Below are 22,139 nucleotides of genomic sequence, written 5' to 3' on the forward strand. Positions count from 1 at the left end.
CCCCCAGGCTCTCCCCCCGCGTACGGAAGCTCTAGAAACAACTCCAGGTGAGTTCTCTGAGAGACTATGGTCGTCACCTCTTAAGTTTTCACCACGTTTACCAAGGGAGCCTGAAATGGGGAGAACAGCCTGTTTCCTTGACAGCAGAAAATCGACAGTTGTTTTTTTTTTTTTTTTAATCCTTTGTTGTCTGTCAAGAATTCCATAGAAATAATTGATGCTTAAAAACACAAGGAAAAGTGCTTTCCCCCCCTCCCCAACTTCAGCGTTTGCTTCCAAGGAGACTGACGAGCGGGAGGAGGCGGATTTCTGAAACGTGAGCAGCGAGCAACAAAGACCCCCAGAGGCAGGGGACGAGCTCGGTCCCCGACATCGCCGTTCCCGAGTCAAGGATGTCTCTGCAGCCTCGGGACCGGCAGGCTGCCTGGGAAGCACGAAGGCAACATTTCAAAACAAAAACAAGCCACAAACAAACAAGCGCTGCAGAAAGGGCCAAGCCCGTTTGCACGGCCGACCGGGGCCCAGGCAGAGCTGCTGGAGACCCGGCCTGGTTCCAGCGCGTCGGGATCTCGGTGCCGCCTCGGGAGCCGCGCCGCGAGCCACCCGGGGGAGCCCTCCAGGCCGGGCTTACCTAACGCGGGGCGGGGGGTCTGCGGCGGCCGCGGCCCCGGGGCTGGCAAACCCAGCGTCCGCCCGGCCCACCGACTATTAACGAGCCATCCTCGAAAAAAGACTGGCGGGGAGGCTGCGAATTGACTCGCCTACACTCCAGAGAAAACAAAGGGGATGGAGGCGGGGCAGGGGGCACTGGGGAACCGGGCGCGAATGCAGCTTTCAAGTTCAAAGGGCTTATTTTGCATGAGAAAACACACGGGGACGTGAGGATTGGTGGTTGGCATCCCCTCTCCCCCGTCTTTAATATCAGCTCAGCAAAAAGTCGCGATAAAACCACTGGCCTCTGGGACTCCTCAAAAGAAAAGAAATCCCTTTCTTCTGTGTCCTTATGTACAAGGGTAAAGACCAGCTTCCTACGTCCAAGTCGCCAGTGCTGAAGGGAGGGCGAGCAGCGGGGCGCCCAGCCGGAGCCTCTGTCCTCCGCCGGTTCCAGATTCCACGGCCCGAGGCGATGGTTTGCATTTTTAGGACGACAGCCGGCTCTGGGCCAGACGGAGACCTCTCGCCAGGCTTCACTACTGCGCACAGAATGCCACGAGCGAGCCTGTGGTCACTGCGCGCTGACCGAGCGCGGCGAAGCCCGCGATCCCGACCCCTTCTTCCAGCCCGCGCACCCCGCATCGCACCACGGTACCCCAAACCCGAGCTCTGTTCCTGCGTGCCGCGCCCTACCTGGGGCGCAGTGCTCCCGCTGGAAATCAGGCTGTGGCGCCGTGCTCGCTGTTTGGGGTCTTCCCCTCCAGAGGGACTCAGAGAAGAGCTGCCTTTGCCAACTGAACTTTGTCGTTGGAAACCACCCTCTCTCTTCCTTCCCCTCTGATACGCTTCCTGAGACTGAGTCTCCAATGCACCATCTCCCCTTGGGGCCGGGATGGTTGGGAACACGGATAGCCGGGAACACAGATCCCTCTCTTTTCAAGGTCATTTACCTTCTCAGTGACCTCCCTAACTGCAATCGTCTTCTGTGTCTGGCCTAAATCATAACTGCCCTCTTACAAAGAAACCCCACAGCCCACAGCCGCGGACCTATCACCATCCAATCCCATCTGTTAGGAAGGGATGCCCCTCAATGTACCATTTCAAACAAGGATGAATTCTTGCAAGCCAGAGGATGGGGTCACCATCGTTTGTTCAATGCTGACACACCAAGCATTCTAACTCAGTATATCAAAATAAGGCTATGGAAGTACAAGACTACTGACTGTAAGATTACTGATTGTTTTGAAGGAATTATTTCCGTGGAAAACATTTAAGCCAAGTTGACCTTGACCTTGAAGCTCCAGTAAACTTTTCTGAGCCTCTGGGGCTGCAATTATGTGGAAGACTATTAGACGAATCAAACATCTGAATCTTTGAAGACAGCCACCAGGAGAGATGTGATGTGGGAAACTAAGAGCAAACCACAGACCACTGGCTAACGGGGAGGTGTGCAAAGGGAAATCAATGTATTATATAGCAGCTTCTTCTTACCTGTCCCATTAGTTAGGGCATGGGCTCAGCGGCTCTAACATAAGACCTCACATAATGAGGCTCACATAAGACAGAAGCTTATTTTTCCTTTGCTTAGCAGTCCGGAGATGAACAGACCAGATCAACAGAGCAGGTCTGCTCCACAAAGTTATTCAGGGACCTAAGCTCCTTCCCACTCATTGATTGGTACTAACTGCTATGGCAGTAGTTCTCAAACTTTAATGCAGAGGTTGGTAAACTGTTTCTGTAAAGGACAGTATAGTAAATATTTTAGTCTTTGCATCTCACATGTAATCTCAATTATATATTCTTCTTTGCTTTTGTTTTTCTTTTGTTGTTGTGGATTGTTGCAACTCATTAAAAATATGAAAACTATTCTTGGCTCACTCAAAGACCATACAAAAGCCAGCTGCCATAGTCCCTGCTTTAGAGCATCAGAATCACGTGGAGGGCTTTCTGAGCCCACCCCAAAGTTTCTGATTTAGTAGGTCAGAGTGGGACCCAAGCATCTGCATTTCTAACAAGTACTCATGTGATGGTGATACGGGTGGTTTGGAAACCCCACAGTGAGAACCACACTCTGCAGTGTTGTCTTTGCCTTCACGGTCAAAGCTGAATCTCCTGCAAATGCAAGTTCCAGAGCAAGAGAAAAGGGAAAAAGCCTTTTTAAGTATATGATCAAGAAACTGTACCCTTCACTTTCACTCATTTCCCATTGGCCTGATCTCAGTCACAGGGCCGTGACTAGCTGCAAAAGAAGTTGGGAAATGTAGACGTTTGTTGGGCTGTGCACCACAGTCCTGCAGTCCTTGCAGTTGCCCAGCTGCGAGACGGAAGAAGGAGCCCGGAGTCAGCAGCAGAGACACCTGTGATTTACTGGCCAGGGAATCTTACAAGTCAGAGGCAAAGGTCCCGGAACAACACCCCACCGTGTACGGCCCATGCGCAGGCAGGACAGGGCAGCAATCTTCACTACACAGGGGAGGCGGAGGCTATCAACCATAAGGGAGCATGGTGTCAGAAGGGCTCCTTGGTTGCCAGGGGCACTGCTTGAAGGAACGCACCCCGCAAAGATCTTTGAGTTAACAACCCTTGCGAGGGCCGATATTTCCTGTTGATGACCGAACATACTGGAGCCATTCTGGTCTGAGGAATAGAACTAATAGATCATTAGCTAGGGGTCTGGCAATCAAGCAGGCAGTTACTGATTAAACCTTCAGCTTAGGAGGGGAGGCAGGGCCAGGTCAGGCAGTGGATGTACAGAAAGCAAGAGAGCAGCCTTCTTATGGGGCCTGACCATACAAAGTTCACGAGCCCTGCTCCAACTCAAGAGGTTTTATTATTAAGAGGAAGAAGAGGAGAATTCACTTTGTGGATCAGTTAGCCACTTCTGCCACACCGGGAAAGAAGGGGACCCGTGGAAGGTCTTCCACACTTTGTCAGATTGACCTCACAGTGACTACCCTGGGATGGATTACAGTACCCCTCTACTACATTCTCAGACAAAAAGTAAACTCATGGCACACCAGAGGGACCTTAACAAGTATACAGAGCAGACAGCTACCACAGGAATAACCTAAGTTCCCGCTTCCTAAATAAACATCTGTTCTATGTGCCCCTCATGATGCTACAAATTCTACGAGTCCCAATTCATGGCTTCAGATCCTTCAAGCTTTTTAGTCTTAATCAGTTTCTAACCACTTCTTCTAGCTGAAATTTACCCACCATTTCTGGTTAAAATAAATAAATAATAATAAATCATCTCTGTTTTATATTTATACCAAATCAATATCAGAGAGATTAAATGTAAACTTTTAAATAACCATAAAATTACTTTATAACTTTTTAAATTGAAGTATGGTTGATTTACAATATTGTGTCAGTTTCAGATGTACAGCAAAGTGATTCAGTTAAAATATGTTTTTTTTTTTCAGATTACTTTCCATTACAGGTTATTACAAGATATTGAATATCTTTGTGTTACACAGTAAATCCTTATTGTTTATCTATTTCATGTATAGTAGTTTGTTAATCCCATACTCCTAATTTATCCCTCTCCCTCCTCCATTTCACTTTTGGTAGCCACAGGTTTGTTTTCTACGTCTGAGAGCCTGTTTCTGTTTTGTGTGTGGATTCACTTGTATTATTTTTTAGATTCCACATTTTAGAATATTTATGTAATCCTGGGGCAGGAAAACACTCTACATGGTGGTAAAGAGAATATCAATAAGGTTAAGAATGTCTGATTTGACTACAATAAAATAAATAAGCCACATTCCTAAATAATATGCCCCAAATACAAAGACCAACAGATATAGGGGGGAAATACTTGCAACAAGTGTAACAATGAAAAATATTAATACTCTACCCAAAGAACATGGAAAGCAATTTTCAGAAGTGAAGTATGCAAATAACCAAAGAACATAAGAATGTATTTGTCTTCATAAACAAATATATTCAAATTAAAATATGTCTTTTTTCCAATCAAATTGGCAATTTACTTCCTACCAACTGGTCAATGTGGTAGGGAAAAGTGCACACTAATTCTGTACTAATAGCGATATATTTGAAGTTTGGTTATATCCATCGAAAGTTTTAAACACGGATTATTGTGGGCAGGTCCTTAGGATGGCCCTCATGACCCTGCTTCCTGGTATTCACGCCCTTCAGTCATGCTCTTCCCTGGCGTATCATGGAACCTGTGACTTATGTCTAGCCAATAGAATACTGCAAACGAAGCAGGATATATGTGATTACATGATTACGTTACATAAGATTGTAACACTACTTGCTGGAGTATTTTCCTCTCTCCCTTGCTGGCTTGAAGAAGCAAGCCACCGTGTTGTGGGCTGCCTATGTTGGGAGGCCACATAGCAATGAACTTTCAGGCTATCTCTAGGAGCTGAAGGTACCCTCTAGCCTATTGCAAGCAAGAAAATGAAGCTTTCAGTCCTACAACAGCAAGGAAATGGATTCTTCCAACAACTTGAGTTTGGAAGTGGATGTTTTCCAGGATAGCCTCAGAGCAGACCTCAGCCCCAAATGATGACTGACACCTTGAAGAGGGACCAGCTAAGTTATGCCCAGACTCTTAACATATAGCAATTGAGATCCTAAAAGTGTGTTGTTTTAAGCTGTTAAGTTTCAGTAATTTGCTGTGCAGCAGTAGATACTACTACGTGTGTATTAACCCCAAAATTCTACTTCTAAGAATTTATCTAAAAAGCTTAGCCACAAGGATACTCACAGCAGTATTTTTTTAATTATGAAAAATCAGAAGCAACCAATATATACTAAAATAGAGACTGTGTTAAATTATGGAAAATCCACAAAAGGAAATATTATTCAGTTAACAAAAATTATGATGGAAATAAATAGGTATATTTAAAGAAAATGGTTTAAATATAATAATAAATGAAAATAAATTTTCCAAGCTAACTTGCATCATTTCCATTTTAATTTTTTAAATGTTTATGCATGTATAGAATATAATCCTTGAAGCTATATACCAAAGTGTTAATAGTAATTATCGCTGAGAGCTATGATTATAAGCTTTTTATTGAAAGACATGTATTTTTATACTTTTCTATACTGAATATTTCATGTCTTGGTAAAACAACAACAAGAAGCCAAAAATTAAATTTAAATGCAAGATGGAGGGAAGAAAAGAGTCCCCAGCTTCATGAAAAAGAAAAGGCTGAAGTCCAATGGAAATGTTAGCTGTTTCATGGTTAATAAATATAAGATGCAAATGTACCCAGAGGCAAGTAAGCGTCTAACAATAAAGACTTCCATTTCTGGTGCATTTACAATGTACCAGGCACATGCTAAGAATTTGGAGTGCATTTGTTTGTTTAAAGTGGGTTAAGGTTCGGGTTTATCCCCTGTGTTGAGAGAGAAGGGCAGCCCAGAGTCCTGGACTTTCACCCATTCGTACCTCCACTTTACCCCTTGCTGTAAGTCAGGTAACAAGTGAGGCCCATCCTGAGTAAGAGCAAGGGGGCCACTCCTCATCCTGGGCTGGATCAATGGATTCCCTCAAACATGGTTTGGGCGCTGATCTCAAACCGATCAACTAGTTTTACCATCACACAGCAGTTCTCCAAACCTTGCAGCTTAGGTTCCAGAGAGACGTTCTTTATTTGTTGTGGCGTCTACCACAAAAATAGAAGAGGCCCTCACCACACACTTTCCCCCTGAATGACTGAAAACAACAGTTGCTCTTACAGATGCATGGAAAGAGCAAAGATATTTCAGTAGGCTTGAGAACAAGCTAAAAATTACCAGCTCCTCATAGGAATTACTCATTCTGCTAGAGAAAAATGGAAGGTTAGCTCTTCCCCAAATCTATCTCATTCTGCAAATCGAGGTTCATCTTGGCTTAATGGCCCTGGGCAAGTCGTGAAATGTCTCGGACCTCAGTAGTCCCCTCCGTAGAATGAATTTTTGTTATCTTCCCTAATTAGAAGCTGGTCAGGATGATTCCTTGGTTTCTGTCAAATTGAGGGTATGGGATTCTGAAACAGATTCCCTCCTCCAGGTGTTCTATCAAAAATTTCTAAAGGGACGTCTAGAGGATGTATCTATAACACTATTCAATGATATGAGTTTAGCTTTCAGAAAGAGACTAATATGTAGAAACTCTGGGCTTTCAGAAAATCCTTAAATAACTACAGGCTTCTAGTATAATGCCCTCAGCTGACCTTCCAGTGGAGTTCCAGAGTCCTGTGACATAAAGACAACTTCCCTGCTCCTTCATGAGGGAAAGATAACCCAAAACACCTGTCCTTTCATAAACTGACCACAGAGAATCACTTCTCGGCAGGTCACTTTTATTGCTGTAAGTCAGTCTAAAGATCTGAGAAAGTATAGCAATGACATCTGTTCATTCTTCACCAGAAACCAGCCCTTTACCCATGACTTTTCAATATTTAAACAAACAGCCAAAACAAAGCTGTGTGGCAGTGTTAACCTTGATGAACTTAAACGCCTGCACCTGTATGATTACTAATTAGCATGTTCAGTAACAAAGCTGATAGGTAATGGGTGACAGTCACACCTCTTAATTGGTGCGATTAGCAGTCCTTTTGTCGTCAACCATTCACAGTTGGCCTCAAGTGTAAAATGCCACAGGTAAAGGGATGCAGCAATGGATGGAGTGAGTGGTAAGGCGAGAGTGAACCAAAGTTTATAGAACAGATTAGGCGGATCGAGAGGGAAGGAAAAATACAGTCTCTACAAGAAACTGGCTAAAACTACCAAATGAGTAGAAACGTCAGTGATTGTATCTAAGGGAGACACAATATTCTTTACTGTTGATGTAAATCTTGACGTTTTAAAAAATCGATTCTTCTCCCCATTACATTGCTATATGGGAAGAGTCCACTTTCAGCAAATTTAATTTTGAGTGTGAAGATCCAAATCAATGTTTTAAAAAAAAATGAAGGCACGCATGTCTGGGGAGCTTTTGCTTTCTTAACAATACTCTGTAAAATTTACTCTGAGATTCTAGACAACAAATATTTTGGGGGTTTTATAGCAGAGTCCAATTATTTAAGATTTTTCAGGAATGCAGGAAGCAAGATATACTTGTGTGCTTCTTGTTTAAAACCCTCTTTCCTTTTTCAAAAAAGCAGTAGCAGGCTCCGCTCCAGCTCCTTGAGTAACTTCCATATATACCCAGTGTTCCAAAACCTCACCATCAATTACAGACAAACCTTTACTAGGTTTCCTGGGAGGCATAGCCCTATGTTACCATCATTCCAGTTTTCAGACTGTAGCCTCCAGGCCTGGCTTTTCTAGTTTCTTAATATGTTTGTCTTCTTTTCTTAAAGGCATGGCTTCATATTTACTGTGCAGAGATGTTACTATTTATTCCCTTACAAACTAGAGGTTCTAATATTTCTTCATAATGGGAGGGGTTACCATGTTGTCATTCTAGGACAAAAATTAGACATGAGATGTTCATGAGCTCCATGAAGGCAAGAATTATGTTCCTTCCATCTATAAATCACCAGCCTTTAGCCCATAGGAATGCTCAAATAAATAGATATTACTGATAGAATGTGAATGATGATGTCAAGGAGATTTTTCCCCCCAAATCCCTCTTTTGCATTATACACAATTCTTCTGGGGTATGTCCAGATGATTTGTGGTGCTATTTGAAGCCTCCCTTTTCCTAAGATTCTTGTTTTCCTTTTGAGTGTGTCCTTCTTTATGTTAACCTACTTTTAGTTTTCCTACTTTCACTTTTTGGACTTGGGTCCCTATCACTGGCCTTTTCATTCACTGAAATTCAGCTTCATACCAATGACTGCATAATTTTCCAGATCATTTTGAATCCTCAACCTTATCTTACCTCTTGTTTATTGTCCATCCACATTTCCCTATTTTACAGTCTTTCTTTAACCTACTTTTCCAGTTATCTATCTATGCCAGACCTTAGGGAGTTAAGACACTTATTTTATTTTGCTCACAATTTTGTGGGTCAGGAATGTGAGAAGGGCTTGGCTGGATGGTTCATCTTGATCCATGTGACCCCAGCTGGGGTGGGTGGTCTGGGGGATCCAACGTTCTACTTTTCTTCCCTTTTTAAAATTTCTAATAGTTGCCTACCTAATATACAGGGTATTACACTCCTGCCAGGCCTATGTTCAAGAATAAATGAGCCTCACCTGACCCCACGGGAAACTATTCAAATCACTATGAGGTCCTGATACTCCAAGCCATGTCCTTTACCCTTTATCCAGCCTCCTGGGTCTCTGATTTGAGTCACTAACATCTTTCTGGTGGGTGCAAGGCCAGGCACAAGCTTACATGTGTTCTGAGAGAGAGGCATGGCCAACCCAACATGAGTACTTCTTAATCCAGAATTGCAGGTCAATTTATTAAGATAAGTTTTTGATTTTCCCTGGGGGGTAAATAGAGTACAGAGTGGAGGGAAATGGTGTGGGAGGAGCAGCTACCCCTTGGAGTGGGCAGAGCTGGGTGTGACACAGGACACCTGGGGGAGCTTCGGGGTGTGATGTTCATCAGTCTGGAAGGAGGGGGTGATGTGGAGGATAGTGGTTGGTGAGTGTTTGGCAAGGATGTGAGAGTGATGTAACAATATAAAATATTTATCTGCCCAGAGTCAAGAGAATATATATTACCTATCATCTCTCTTTTCCCCAAAGACTACAAATAATTGAAGAGTTTTCCATCTGTGTATATACAGAGAGAAGGAATTGATGGTAGCCATCTTGGAGATAAACTACCATACCAACCTTTCTCACTGTCATGTTTTTTTAAATATATGCCATATAGATAGGTAGATGGATAGACAGAAACTGACTTAGTAGTTTTCCATATACATATCTCAACAAGACAAGAAACTTGGAGCGGTTAAATCACTCAGTTCCCAGTATCCCAGGTGATGGTCCTCTTAGGCAACTGTGCCCAAACTACTAAGACTTTTTTTTTTTTTGACTTGTGGAACTAACTGGTTACTAAATGCTATTTAGACTACTGAAGCAATTAATTTTGGCCCTACAATTATTATCACACTTTGTCCAGTGTCTCCTTCCAACAGAGACTGCTAGTATAGTTATCTTTAAATGCATATTTAGCTCATCTTAGTTATAGACCGTCCAATTATTAGAATAATGCCATCTGGGATAATGATTGTATTTTTCAGCTACGTAGCTGCCGTGTAAAAATATTCTAATTGTGTGTAAGCAGGAGTGAACTCTGAGAAGTCCTTAAAGAGGTACAGCTGTCTCCATTCTTTCCTCTTCCCTACTGGCAAAGGAGGAAATGATGCTTGGCACTCTAGCAGCCATTTTGGACAATGAGGAGGAAATATGGGCTAAGGATTGGTAGAGCAATAAAATAGAAGGAGCCTCAGTTCCTGATGACCGCTCTACCTACTCCCAGCTCTGTGCTGCCTATCATGTTTATTTATCCATGAGACAAAACTTCTATCTTTTTTAGACATTGCTATTTGGATTTTCTGTCACTTGTAGTGAAACCTGGTTCTGATACTTCTCTCTGCTGTAAGGTTGGCTGGAGAATTTAGTCAGGTTAAAACTATCAGCTTAGTTTAAACCAACCTCCCAATCCACACAGTATATAAACTTGCAAAAGCTGATTAAATTGCACTAAGGCAGATCTTTATAAAAAGAGTAAGAAACATATGTAAATATCACATCTGAATTTAAATACAGTATCTAACTGCCCTAGATTTTTGCAATGTATTCATAGCCTTGAGAGGAGATAAGAAACCACTTTATAATCCGTTGAATCCTTGTAAATTCCGTTTACACGTGTTTTTAAAATATATTTTTGTGCTATCAGTGGTGATGGTCAGGAGCTCTGTATTGTGAAATATTCTTCATTGCTCTGGAGAATAAACCAAGACTCAGTCGGTGACCTGGTAGCCCTCCTGGGTTGGAGGGCAGTGCTCTGGAAAAGGATACCTATTTATAAAACCAATGCATTCTTTTTCTGAAATGGATGCCAGACAACACTGTCGTAGTTCAGTGTTCATTATCTATTGAAGTTTCGTCTCCCCGTTCCTTCCACAAAGACTCACCCACCAATCTGCACAGTCCCAATATCCGCCAGAATTAACTCTCAAAATAACATCTGATCGTGTCATTTCACCATGTGACTCCGTTTACTCCTTGCCTCCTCTAGCTTGGAATTAAATGGCTGCACCTTTTCTGTCTTCTCTTCCACCTACTTCCAGTCCTTTATCCCACCTGCTCTCTATTTAAACATGTAATTTTCACCTTTTCCAAAACAGGCCACGCCTTTCACACCTCTGCACTTGGAACAGGCTATTTTTTCTGCCTGAAATGCTTCCCCAACCCCCAAGCTTGCTTTTTCAGCACCTTCAGGATGCGTCTCACGGGTCCAAAAGCTGTTGTCACTACTACAGATGAGGTTAACCACTTACCCCCTTGCCCTTATTCTGCATTTGGTTCTACCCCGGTCACAGCACTTCCAGGTGATATTATAGTCAATCTGTCTTCAAGTCCGATTCTCCCCAATGGGTGAGATGCTGGAGCTCTCCCAGTCGTCAGCTCCACGTCCATTAACACATGGGAACCTGCTCTGCCTAAAGGAATGGGCTAGATTCATGACTGAGACAGAGTCATCCCAATGAAAAGTAATTTGTATCTCAATGTAGTCTTTAGGGTTGTATGTTAAGGGGGGAAATAAGGCACATTATAGGACTTAAACAAAGACTTTCAATTCCTTAGAAGAGACTCATGGGAATATACAGGAACATAGGTAGCCTATGAGCCATTTAATATCTTTCTTCCCACCTTGGAGAGAAATTCAACATTCCTCAGAACTGATTTTTTTTGGAATTAAAATTAGGGAATCATAGAACTGTAGAGCTAAAAAGGACCTTAAAAATTACTGACTCCAGGGCTTCCCTGGTGGCGCAGTGGTTGAGAATCTGCCTGCCAATGCAGGGGACACGGGTTCGGGCCCTGGTCTGGGAAGATCCCACATGCCGCGGAGCGGCTGGGCCCGTGAGCCACAACTACTGAGCCTGCGCGTCTGGAGCCTGTGCTCCGCAACAAGAGAGGCCGCGATAGTGAGAGGCCCGCGCACCGCGATTAAGAGTGGCCCCCTCTCGCCGCAACTAGAGAAAGCCCTCGCACAGAAACGAAGACCCAACACAGCCATAAATAAATAAATAAATAAAATTTTTAAAAAAGAAAATTATTGACTCCAACTTCGTAATTTGTAAATGAGAAAAGTAAGTCCCGGAGAGATTAAAAGATTTGTTAAAGGACACCCAGCTAGTTAGTGTCAATCATGTCTGAAATACTGGTCTCTTGACTCCAGTGTCCTTCAAATATTTCCGTCATAATTCCCTGGTTGGGGCAGCCAGCAGCTGCAAAGCACATGGACCTTAATTTCGAATAAAATCAGAGCTAAAGCACAGATAAACCCAAGGGCTTCAGCTACAAATTAAACAGGTGAGAAGATATTTCAGATAATTTGAGAAAAATTTTAAAATCATACACTGTTAGAGAAGCCCCTAGTTTTCATAAATGAAAATAAGAAAGAATTGAAATGACTTTCTCCACCTGAGTCATGTCACCAAAGACAGACACAAAACTAGAACTCTGAATGCAGTTGTGAAATGGACTCCACAAGACTCCTGTGGATAAAATGTGATACCGTATAGAGTAGTTGTTCTCTCATAGCAATTGGAGCCTGTGGTTGGTCAATTAATTAAAAAGTCAGGTAAATTAAAAAATCATTTAAAAATGATACATGCATACTACAATAATTTTATTTTTATTTTTAAACATGAATATACACTTATTCCCCATATGTGGAAAGCCAAAAGTTTCCTTTAATTATGTGTATTAGTTTCTTATTGCTGCTGTTAACAAATTATCACAAGCGTAGTGGCTTAAAATGACATAAAATCATTATCTTATAATTCTGGAGATCAGAAGTCCAAAATGGATCTCACTGGGCTAAAATCAAGGTGTCACCACAGCCGCAGGGAAGCCTCCTCTGGAGGTTGCAGGGGAGAATGTTTTTTGCCTTTTCCAGCTTCTAGGGGCCACCCACATTCCTTGGCTCATGGCCCCCTCCCACCTGCAAAGCCAGCAATCACCCCTCCAACCTGGCTTCTCTCGTCAGATCTCCTTCTCTGACTCTCCTATCTCTGTTTTACTTAGAAGGACCCTTGGGATCACATTGGGTCCAAATGAATAAACCAGGATAATCTCTCCATCTCAAAATCCTTAACTTAATCAAATCTGCAAGGTCCCTTTGGCCATGTGAGGTAACCTATTTCCAGGTTCTGAAGATTAGGATGTGGACATCTTTGGGGTGGCGGGTGGGGACATTATTCTGATAATGTCCAGTCAGCATGGTTCTGCTGATTGGAGATGACTTTTCTTTCCTTCATGAATCACACATAAAGTGTGTTGTTTATAATTTCTAGTTTGTACCTTTAAGGTAGAATAATCATCTGAAGACATCTGGAAAGCAACTTGGGTTGAATTCTTCCAGATTTGTTTCTCGATTTTATATTTGTCCCACGACCAATTTGAAATTAATTTTTGATGTGATTTGCCTTTTCTGGTCCTTCCGAAATACTGACTTAGGTTTTATAGATACAATTCTCTTTTCTTTTGCTCTCCTATGTCACTGGTTTATGTAATATTTAAATTATAATACCTACTTAAGCAATTCTGAACATAAACAGAACTTGGTAGAAATTGCTCCATTGTGGCACACAACGGTGAGCAGCCCGCTGGTGGGGGGGCTACTGTCCATGGGTCCCCAGCGTGCCAAGAAATAAATGAAAAGTTTTCTTCATCTAGTAGACTGTGTATGTATAGGTGGTCCCAGAGAGCTTCTGTTACATAAAGTGCCTTTTGTGTATTATAAGGCATTCTACACATATAAGGTATCACTATTATTTCTGCTTTTGGTTCAAGATCTGGTGCTAAGAAATATACGTGTAGACATTTATGACTGGATACGGATGATGTATGACAGGTAGAAAAAAAGCAGCCAAGAAACTCACCTGATGACTAGGGAAAGTCAGTCAAATTTGCAAACATATTCTGCTCAAGCCAGGATAAAGTCTAGAATTAAGTTAGTTAATAATGTAAGTTAAATTTCAATTAATAAAGTATTTAATTATAGTTAAAGGCTTGTTTCCTTTATTAATCTGCTTTTACTGTCTCTCTGAAAATTTAAGTTTAGCTGTCTAACTAAAGAGCTATTTTTAAAAATATTTAATTGGCTGGAAAAAGTGTATTGAACCCTTTTTTCAAATGACCTATCTTTAGGAAACTGAGCTATTTGGCTCATTAAACTATAAATGTATCTGGGCCTTCTCATGAAAGCATATTTTAACTCAAGCTGAGTAGTGTAGGGTAAAGAGACACTCACTAATATCCTGAGATTGTAAACACAGACATGTAAACATGCAACAGAAAAACAGTGCGAAATCCAGAGTTGAAGGGTCTTCCCGTGGCTGTGTTCTTTTGCCCTTGAACAGCTTTTGTCTTTGACTACTGACTCAGGAACTGTCTCTACTAGGTTGTTGAAGGAGGGAAAGAGAGATTCTAAATGACCTGAAGAAGATCAACTTCTAAGCTTAAGCTGTCCTTGCTACCCAAAGGCAAGGCTTTCTTCATCCTCAGCCTAAGTGCAAGCAAAGCACACCTTCTGTAGTAATAGTTTGCTGAGGCCACCGTGACAAAGAGCCACAAACAACAGAAATTTATTATCTCACAGTTCTGGTGGCTAGAATTCTGAGATCAAGGTGTTGGCAGGGCTGTCCTTTCTCTGAAAGTTCTAGGGAAGGCTTCTCTCCTAGCTTCTGGTAGCTCCTTGATTGCGATAGCATAACTCCAATCTTTTCATGACGTTCTCCCTGTGTGTGTATCTGTGTCCAAATGACCCCCTTTTATAAGGAAATCAGTCACACTGTATTAGGGACTGACCCTACTCCGGTATGATCCCTTCTTAACTAATTACATCTACAATGACCCTATTTCCAAATAAGTTCATATTCTGAGTTGCTAGGGGTCAGAATTTCAACATGTGAAATTTTGGCAGACATGCCTCAACCTGTAACACTCTCTGTAGAGGAAGACATCACCATCCTGTGCTTTGAACTAATTCACCAAATAATTTTTTATTTTAATAACCAGTACACAGTCAAATTTAACCAGGTACTTTAGTAATAATCATAATCATAAAAATTATAGTGAGTGTTAGAAGAAACAGTAAGCAAAAATTAATAAAATAAAGATTGGTGAAGTTTATTATTAGCTATGACTAGGAGCCACATCATCAGTAAGAAAGAAGAAACTAACAATGAACATGGAAATGCGAGAAGCAAAGATTGTTTTTAAAAAAAGCAGAGGGAATAGATCAAGTTTAAGGAGCATATGCAGCCTCTTGTAGGAAAGCATGCTTATCAGATGGGAAGAACTTGTCCAAAGAGGGAACCTGGGATTGACAGTTGGCTCCCTAGCTTACCTCCAACATCTGAGCATCCTTTACCTTCTCTTTGGTGCTAGGGATGAACCTGATGGCTTGCTTCCCTATGATGGTCATGGTTTAGAAGTGAAGTTGGGTGTGAAAACAAAGTCCATTTATCCAATAAGGTACAAAGTAGTATGTCTCTTTTATAGTAAGCATATAAATAAAGTACAAATGCAAACTGTCATTTAATGACACAGGTGTGAGGAAACACACACTGGACTAAAATGTTAAAGATATTTGTTCCACGTGCGCAATAAATACTAAAGAAGAAGAAAGCTCCGAGGATTCTACAATCCTTCTTACATATCAAGTTGTATTTTTCTTGCTTAAGAGTCATTAAAATTTGTCATCTTTCTACAAGATCTCAGTTATGTGGGATGAGTCAATAAATTTATGGATAGTTCAAGTTCTCAGAGTTTTTAATTTCCTTTTTTAACTAGCAACCTTTCCGAGATGTATAGTACACAGTTCTATGTGTTAGTAAACAAAACTTACTGAATTTAGGGTCTTCTGTGTTATAGAGGCAGATGTTTGGGAACATTAAGTTGACTCTCTGTTAAACACTGTAAACAACCATAATACATCTTGGAGTGAATTCTGTTCATTTGTCTTTTTCTTATAAAGAGTTTGCAGAATGTGCTTTGTCAGACGCTCCTATACCATGTAATTAGAAAAGTAATCATTAAATTAAAGGCATAAAAGCTTTATCTTAGTTTGTTATTTTGCCTTGAATAAAACTGTCATCGCCTTTAACCCATTTTCTAACTCACTAGTTTTCCATTCATTCACATTTCATAAGGAAATAACATATCTTATCAAACTTTAGAATACTGCTACGAATGATCATGAATGTATAATAACATTGTGTTGTATTTTTATTCTCTCATAACCACAAATAGAACTTTGCGTCATTGGTAGTTTTTCAACATCTGATATATTAGTTGAGACTAGCTGCAATTGACAGATACCAACACAAAGTAACTTAAATTTTTAAAAAATTATCAGCTCATTAATGTGGAGACTAGTTGTATATAGCATGGCTGGATCTAGGGATTCAAATGATGTTATCAGGACTCTGTCTCTTCATCTTGTAATTGTCTTCTTTTGTTTATTGCCCATCCTCTCCTGCCTGCAAGTACTGACAGCATACCATCTGAACCCCCAAACACCCAGTACTCATAAGTAAACAATCATTTTCTTTCTTTTTTTCTGTTTTTGTTTTTTATTTTTTCCCCAACGTTTTCCCTCTAAGAATTGCATCTTATTATGCTGATACTGTAGCCTCTAAGCCAGGTATTATTGAGACAAAAGACTGTTAAATAATTGTCAACAAGTATATAATTATAGTCACCTTTATCTAAGCTGTACAACAAGAGAAACATGTTCATTTGCTTAAGTATAGGGATTTTCTACAGCTACATCTTTATGATGTAAAACTGGAAGAAAAGCAAAAAAAAAAATAACATTTTTACTGAACAATATGTTAATCTCAACTTAGTAGAATTAATAGAATTACAGTTTTCTGTACCAACTTAAGAGCTGAAAATAAATTCAGAAAGTCAAAATATTCGTTTCTACTCTGCTATTTGAATCAACAAACCTAAGGACTTTTGTATTTAAAATGAAAACTTGTGATATATTCCAACAATAAGTCTCATTTACAAAAGAAGGATTATAATAGCATTGTTTCACTTGCTATTGAATCATCACATTGCAACAGTAATAATAGAAAAGACATAGGATAGAAAGTCATCTATTCTTGTGAATGCAAGTGACAAAACATCTCCTACTTTGATCCTCTGTGATATTCAAATTTTATGTGGGAGAAACAACAAAAGAAAGTTTGATTTATTTGACTAAACTGCAACGATCTGCAAGGCCTGTTTCAAACACATAGCATCAACATTATTATTGCTATTTGTTATATTATTATTATTATTATTATATCTACATACATGAGCCTGACTTTTGCTGTTGTAAATGCCGAAGACGGTAAAATCAACAGTCCCTTGGTTCTAGGAATTTGGTCTTTGAAATCAGGAGATACAGTTTCAGCTCTCAGTTTAAATAAATGTTAGGGAAATGTATAAAGACAGACACCAGTGATGGAGTTGTTACTTCAAGACTCCTTTTTGTGATGTTCTTCAGTTTACACTATCTGGGCTGGTTTGCTTCCCTAGTCATGCTACAATGGAGTTTGGTCTATCTTGGACTTATCCTAATGTTGGTCATTTACTACTGGAGATTCAGTTGTATCCCATACTTGGACAGACTTTTGGATAAATATTTAAGGATATCCCAATGATGCTAGGTCTCCTAATCATTCTTTTAGCATCCTAGACTTCTCCTCTGCAGTATCACAGTTGTATTCATACATCTATATATTTCTTGTTTATTAACTGTATTCCTATAACACCATAAATCCTATGAAACCAGAGGCTATATCTGACTCTGTGTATTTACTGACTAGAAGCACAGTGTCAGAATAAATGTAAAATAGATCTTTGTTGAATGAAGGAGGCAATGCCAAGTGGCACCCTCCCAGTTCTTCATAAATTCATGTGACTTTTACAGTCGATTAGTGGGAGGTGTAAGTCAATGTTTCCTCAATTTGCCTGTCTTTGAAAATACAGATTATCAGATCTTTCCCATGGAGATATTGATTCAGAGGGTTTGAGGTGGAACCCAAGCATTGATGTTTTAAACCAGCTACCCTAGGGGTCACCTAAAATGGAGCAAATTTGGGAGATACTGTACCATATTAAAGGTTTATACTACCTTAGATCCATAATTCTAGAATGTTCCTCCCTGTTCAGTGATCAAAGGACTTCTGGAATTCACATGCTTATTAAAAGAACTGTTGACGTTGTTATACTTCTTTGTTCTGCCCACTTGGAATTTCCTGATTTAACATTTGTAATTTTGAAACTAAAGAGCACTTTGGCTCAGGCATGAAATTTAATCTTGTGAGTTATGTGCCTGGTCTTTGAGAAGAAAACTTGCAGCTAGTGTGGGAGTCTAGCTGACCACTCGGCATCTTCAGATGACAGAACTGGACTGTTTTTGCATTGCATGATCTTTTATTTTAGGAAATGGTGTTTTAATGGTATGCACAATCACAGAGCCTTGTAGTAGACATTTGTTGTTTTATTCTTCGCAGCATCCCTCCCCTCTCCTGGTAACAGAACCCAAACTTTGCTTTGGAAGAACCATTTTTAATCACATGGCAGAGCATAGATACAATTGACCTCACCCCACAAATTTTAAAGTGGAGTCTGATTGGCTTAAACCCACGGGTGAATCCCATCCCTCTAGCCAAGTAACTGGTTGAGTACAGGGCACAGAACCTAAGCAGAGCCAGTGAAGCAGAGGAAATGTTTGCTGGGGCTTCCGGGAATGAAAAGCATCTCTCTTCCATGGAGGCCACCAAAAGAAACTTTTCCTTTTCTTGCCAGTGAGGTGTGAAAATGTAAGGTCTATAACTGCTTGGGCCATTTTGAGACCATGAGGCAACTGAGGGTTATCAGAGGCCCTGGGTGGAGTCTGAGAATGAAATCAACATGAAAGACAGAGAAACTGAGATTAAGTCAGTCCTTGCTGACATCATACAAGTTTCTATATTAAGTCTCAATTCCAGCCCTGACTTGCCTTTTCGAGTATGTGACCTAATAAATCTCCTCTGCTCTTTCTGTCAGTTTGTGCTGGGGTCTCTGTTACTTGAAACTTAAAGATTCCTAACAGATGTAAGATCCATGACTGTATCAGGAAGTATCCCTCAGTGGTCCCTGAGGGAACAGATAGAGGAGTTAAGACATCATCAATGGTGTCAGAAGTACATAGGTGCTAGCACACCTTCCTGAAATACCACGGTTTTTGTGCAAGAAGTAAAAAAATAAAATTCCTTTTTCAGGAATACCATGGCCTACTCACATTTTCCAATCTAGAAGTCCATAAACATAATCTAGCAAAATATTTTTTTCTGATATGCCAATTCATTATATGAAATCTCAGAATAACATAAAAAATTGAAATCGCATTTCATTACGTGTTTCACCAATTGCCTTTATTGGAATGAAAATAAAATTACATAAAATCAGGATTATCTCAGAAAATTCAGGGCATATGGTGGCCATATCTAGGGAACATCCACCTTATTTTATTGGAATAAATTATTGTTAAAATGGACACACTGCTAGAAATGCTGTTACCAGTCTGCAGGTCATAAAGATAAAAGGAGCTAAACCAACCTCTCAGTGCGGAGTTGGCAAGTGAAAAGATGTGTTCTGCACACAATAGGTATGCAGCGAATATATCTGACTGACAAGAACCCTGCTGGGACTAGCAGTGAGCTATTTAAGCCCTGCTGTTTCTTGTGGACTTTGCCAGCCTTGGCTGCAGAGTGAGGGTTCTGCAGTCATTAACAAGAGCCCTAAGCTATAGCTCCTCTTCCTCCACTTCAAACTTTCATAAACCCTACAGTCAGGGGCTGGGCTCTCATCAGTGACTGATAGGTACACAGGGTCTGAAGGAAACATTTTTGTATGCGGATAATAATTTACTTTGTTGCAGATAATAATTTACTTTGTTGTGGATAATAATTTCACTGTGCCTCTGTCAGCAGGATTGTTACTATGGAATTTGTAAATATATTCACTAAACTGTAAAATGATAGTCTTGTATTGAAATTGACCTGCTTTTAACCTATGTGTTTTAGGCATCTGGATATAAAAATTCTGCTGCACAACACAAATCGAAGTAGATAAAACCAGTTAGCTGAAATTAAAAATGAGGGTGAGCAAGCCTTTCCATTTCTGGAAGAGACTAAAAACCAAAATAGAGGCCACCTTTGAAAATCCAAATTACAAAAGGTTTTTAAAAAATATTAAGAAATACATGGACCAATGTATTCACATATGTAATATGTGTGTATTCACACACACATATATTTCAGGTGATCTCAAGCATTAATGAATAAAAGTAGCAAAAAGCTTAAGATAAACCATAAGATAAACCAGTTCTGCTTGGTAGAGGAGCAATTACATTTCCAGTAATGGAACCACGTGCTATGGTTTCACAGAATATTTGCAGAAGAATCAATGGCATGTGTTATCCTTATATTTAAGCTTCACCATCATATGATGACAAAAGATCACATTTTCTCAAATAACCAGATTTAACGTCTCACGTCCCTATCTTCCCGAGAAAGAACTCTGCCCCATTCGCCACAAACTGTCCTTGGTCATTCCTCAGCATTTCCCTTCCCAACCCCATGAAGCTTTTTTTCATTTGTTCCCTCCAGACTTTTGACAGTAATAGCAGTAACTATCATTTATCAAGTATTTACTATGTACTAACCAGTGTGTTAGGTGATTTACATTTCTCACTTTAGCCTAACTACAATAAGATAGGTGCTCTTTTTAGTCATTTCACAAATAGAGAAACTGAGGCTTAAGTTCATAAGCTAATAAATGGCAGAGGCAAAACTCTACCTGAATTTTAACCCAGTCTGATTCTAAAGTCCATGCTCTTAACCATTACATAATTGATCATTAACTATAACCTCTGGATTTCTTAAAAGGATTCTAAAATGCTCTCAATAATTGTAAGGTAATGTATTCTGGCCATACAATCTGATTCTGATATAGTTTTACTGAAATTCTTCTGATAAAATACTACGTTTAAAGGGAAAGGTAAAATGAAACAAACAATATTTGTATGACTTGTGGCTTTAAGAATTGATCAATTATAATTAGACAGAATCTGGTGGTTCAGACGGCACAAGAACACACTGAACTTGTATTCTGCCCATTTTAGTAATGATTCACCAGGCTTTATATTTGATTCCATCTGAAACTCATCAGCGCTATATCCAAGACATTTCTTTTTTCTTTATCTGCCAATTTCATCCCGTGGTCTCGCTTTGTGCTTTTCCTGTAGACATATTAATGATTTGGGAAGACAGAGGCTATGATGGCAGTCTTCTGAATAGACCAGCATTACTCCAGATGCTCTTCCAGTCTTCTCTCTACATATCCAGCTTTTTCTTTCCTCCTCTCTCATCCTCCTATTATTTCTTCTTTCCTTCTTCTTCTCCCATAAATGTCCCATATCATCCATTCTTCTCATGGTCCCAAGGTCGTTTTTCTTTTGTTTGTATAGTTAGACATATGGTCATGGTATGAAAGGTCTAAATACCATACTTTGACCCTTTGATCACTTTAGGAGATACAGATACAGATTAGATGTAGTATATAGATACAGATAGATGACAGAAAGAGATGATGGATAGATGATAGATAGATAGATAGATAGATAGATAGATAGATAGATAGATAGATAGATAGATGATAGATAGATGATAAATAGAGAGATTACTCTTCACTGATTCTTCATTGATTTTAAGACATGATTATTTTACATTTTAGCATTCATGAGATCAGGTCTGATATAATTGGTGGTGCCTTTGATTTGATGACTTACAATAAATACAACCACTTCCATGACAGTGGTACGTTTTCTAGTAACTCAAGCGCTTTTTAAAAATCTCTCTGTCAAACACAAATACACAAACTTAATGTCTGTTTTTAAAATTCTCAGACACCTCTCGCTGTTTTCTCTCTTCCTGCTCCACGCACAAAGATATGAGATCCGAGCTCCATAATTATGGGGGTTCTTTCTCCTATATTCCAAGTCAATAATTTTTAGGAGATATACATCAACCCTCCTTTCCAAATCAAACTCCAAAATGTGGTGTTGATTTTTTCAGGCATTTTCAAATCTGCTCGCCTATCTCTTCCTCCGTCCCCCTCCCGTGCACCGCCCACTCCCGAGCGCCCCCCACACCGGCCCCCACCCTCTGGTAAGTGACAAGGGGCTACATACTGTGAGTCTAGGTGCTGGAGTAGCACCAGTGGGCCCAGCGTTGGCATGTGCGCTAGATGTACATATTTTATTATTACCTTTCCTCC

General features: G+C 40.3%; 2 protein-coding genes across 2 annotated transcripts in view; one reads left to right on the plus strand and one right to left on the minus strand.

The window, feature by feature from the left end:
- Nucleotides 1-15,045, minus strand: part of LOC309646916 (uncharacterized protein) — a 192,871-nt gene extending 177,826 nt beyond the window's left edge. The window contains exon 1 of the mRNA XM_082433759.1: nt 1,348-15,045. Coding sequence (XP_082289885.1) covers nt 1,348-1,600 — 253 coding nt within the window. The 5' untranslated portion in view covers nt 1,601-15,045. The remainder of the gene's footprint in view (nt 1-1,347) is intronic.
- Nucleotides 1-22,139, plus strand: part of LOC309646905 (uncharacterized protein) — a gene marked incomplete at its 3' end in the record, with an annotated part of 286,525 nt that overhangs the window by 240,774 nt on the left and 23,612 nt on the right. The gene's annotated exons all lie outside the window — the stretch shown is intronic.

This window comes from Balaenoptera physalus (assembly GCF_965194825.1).
Source record: "Balaenoptera physalus genome assembly, chromosome: 17".
NCBI classification, from domain to species: domain Eukaryota; kingdom Metazoa; phylum Chordata; class Mammalia; order Artiodactyla; family Balaenopteridae; genus Balaenoptera; species Balaenoptera physalus.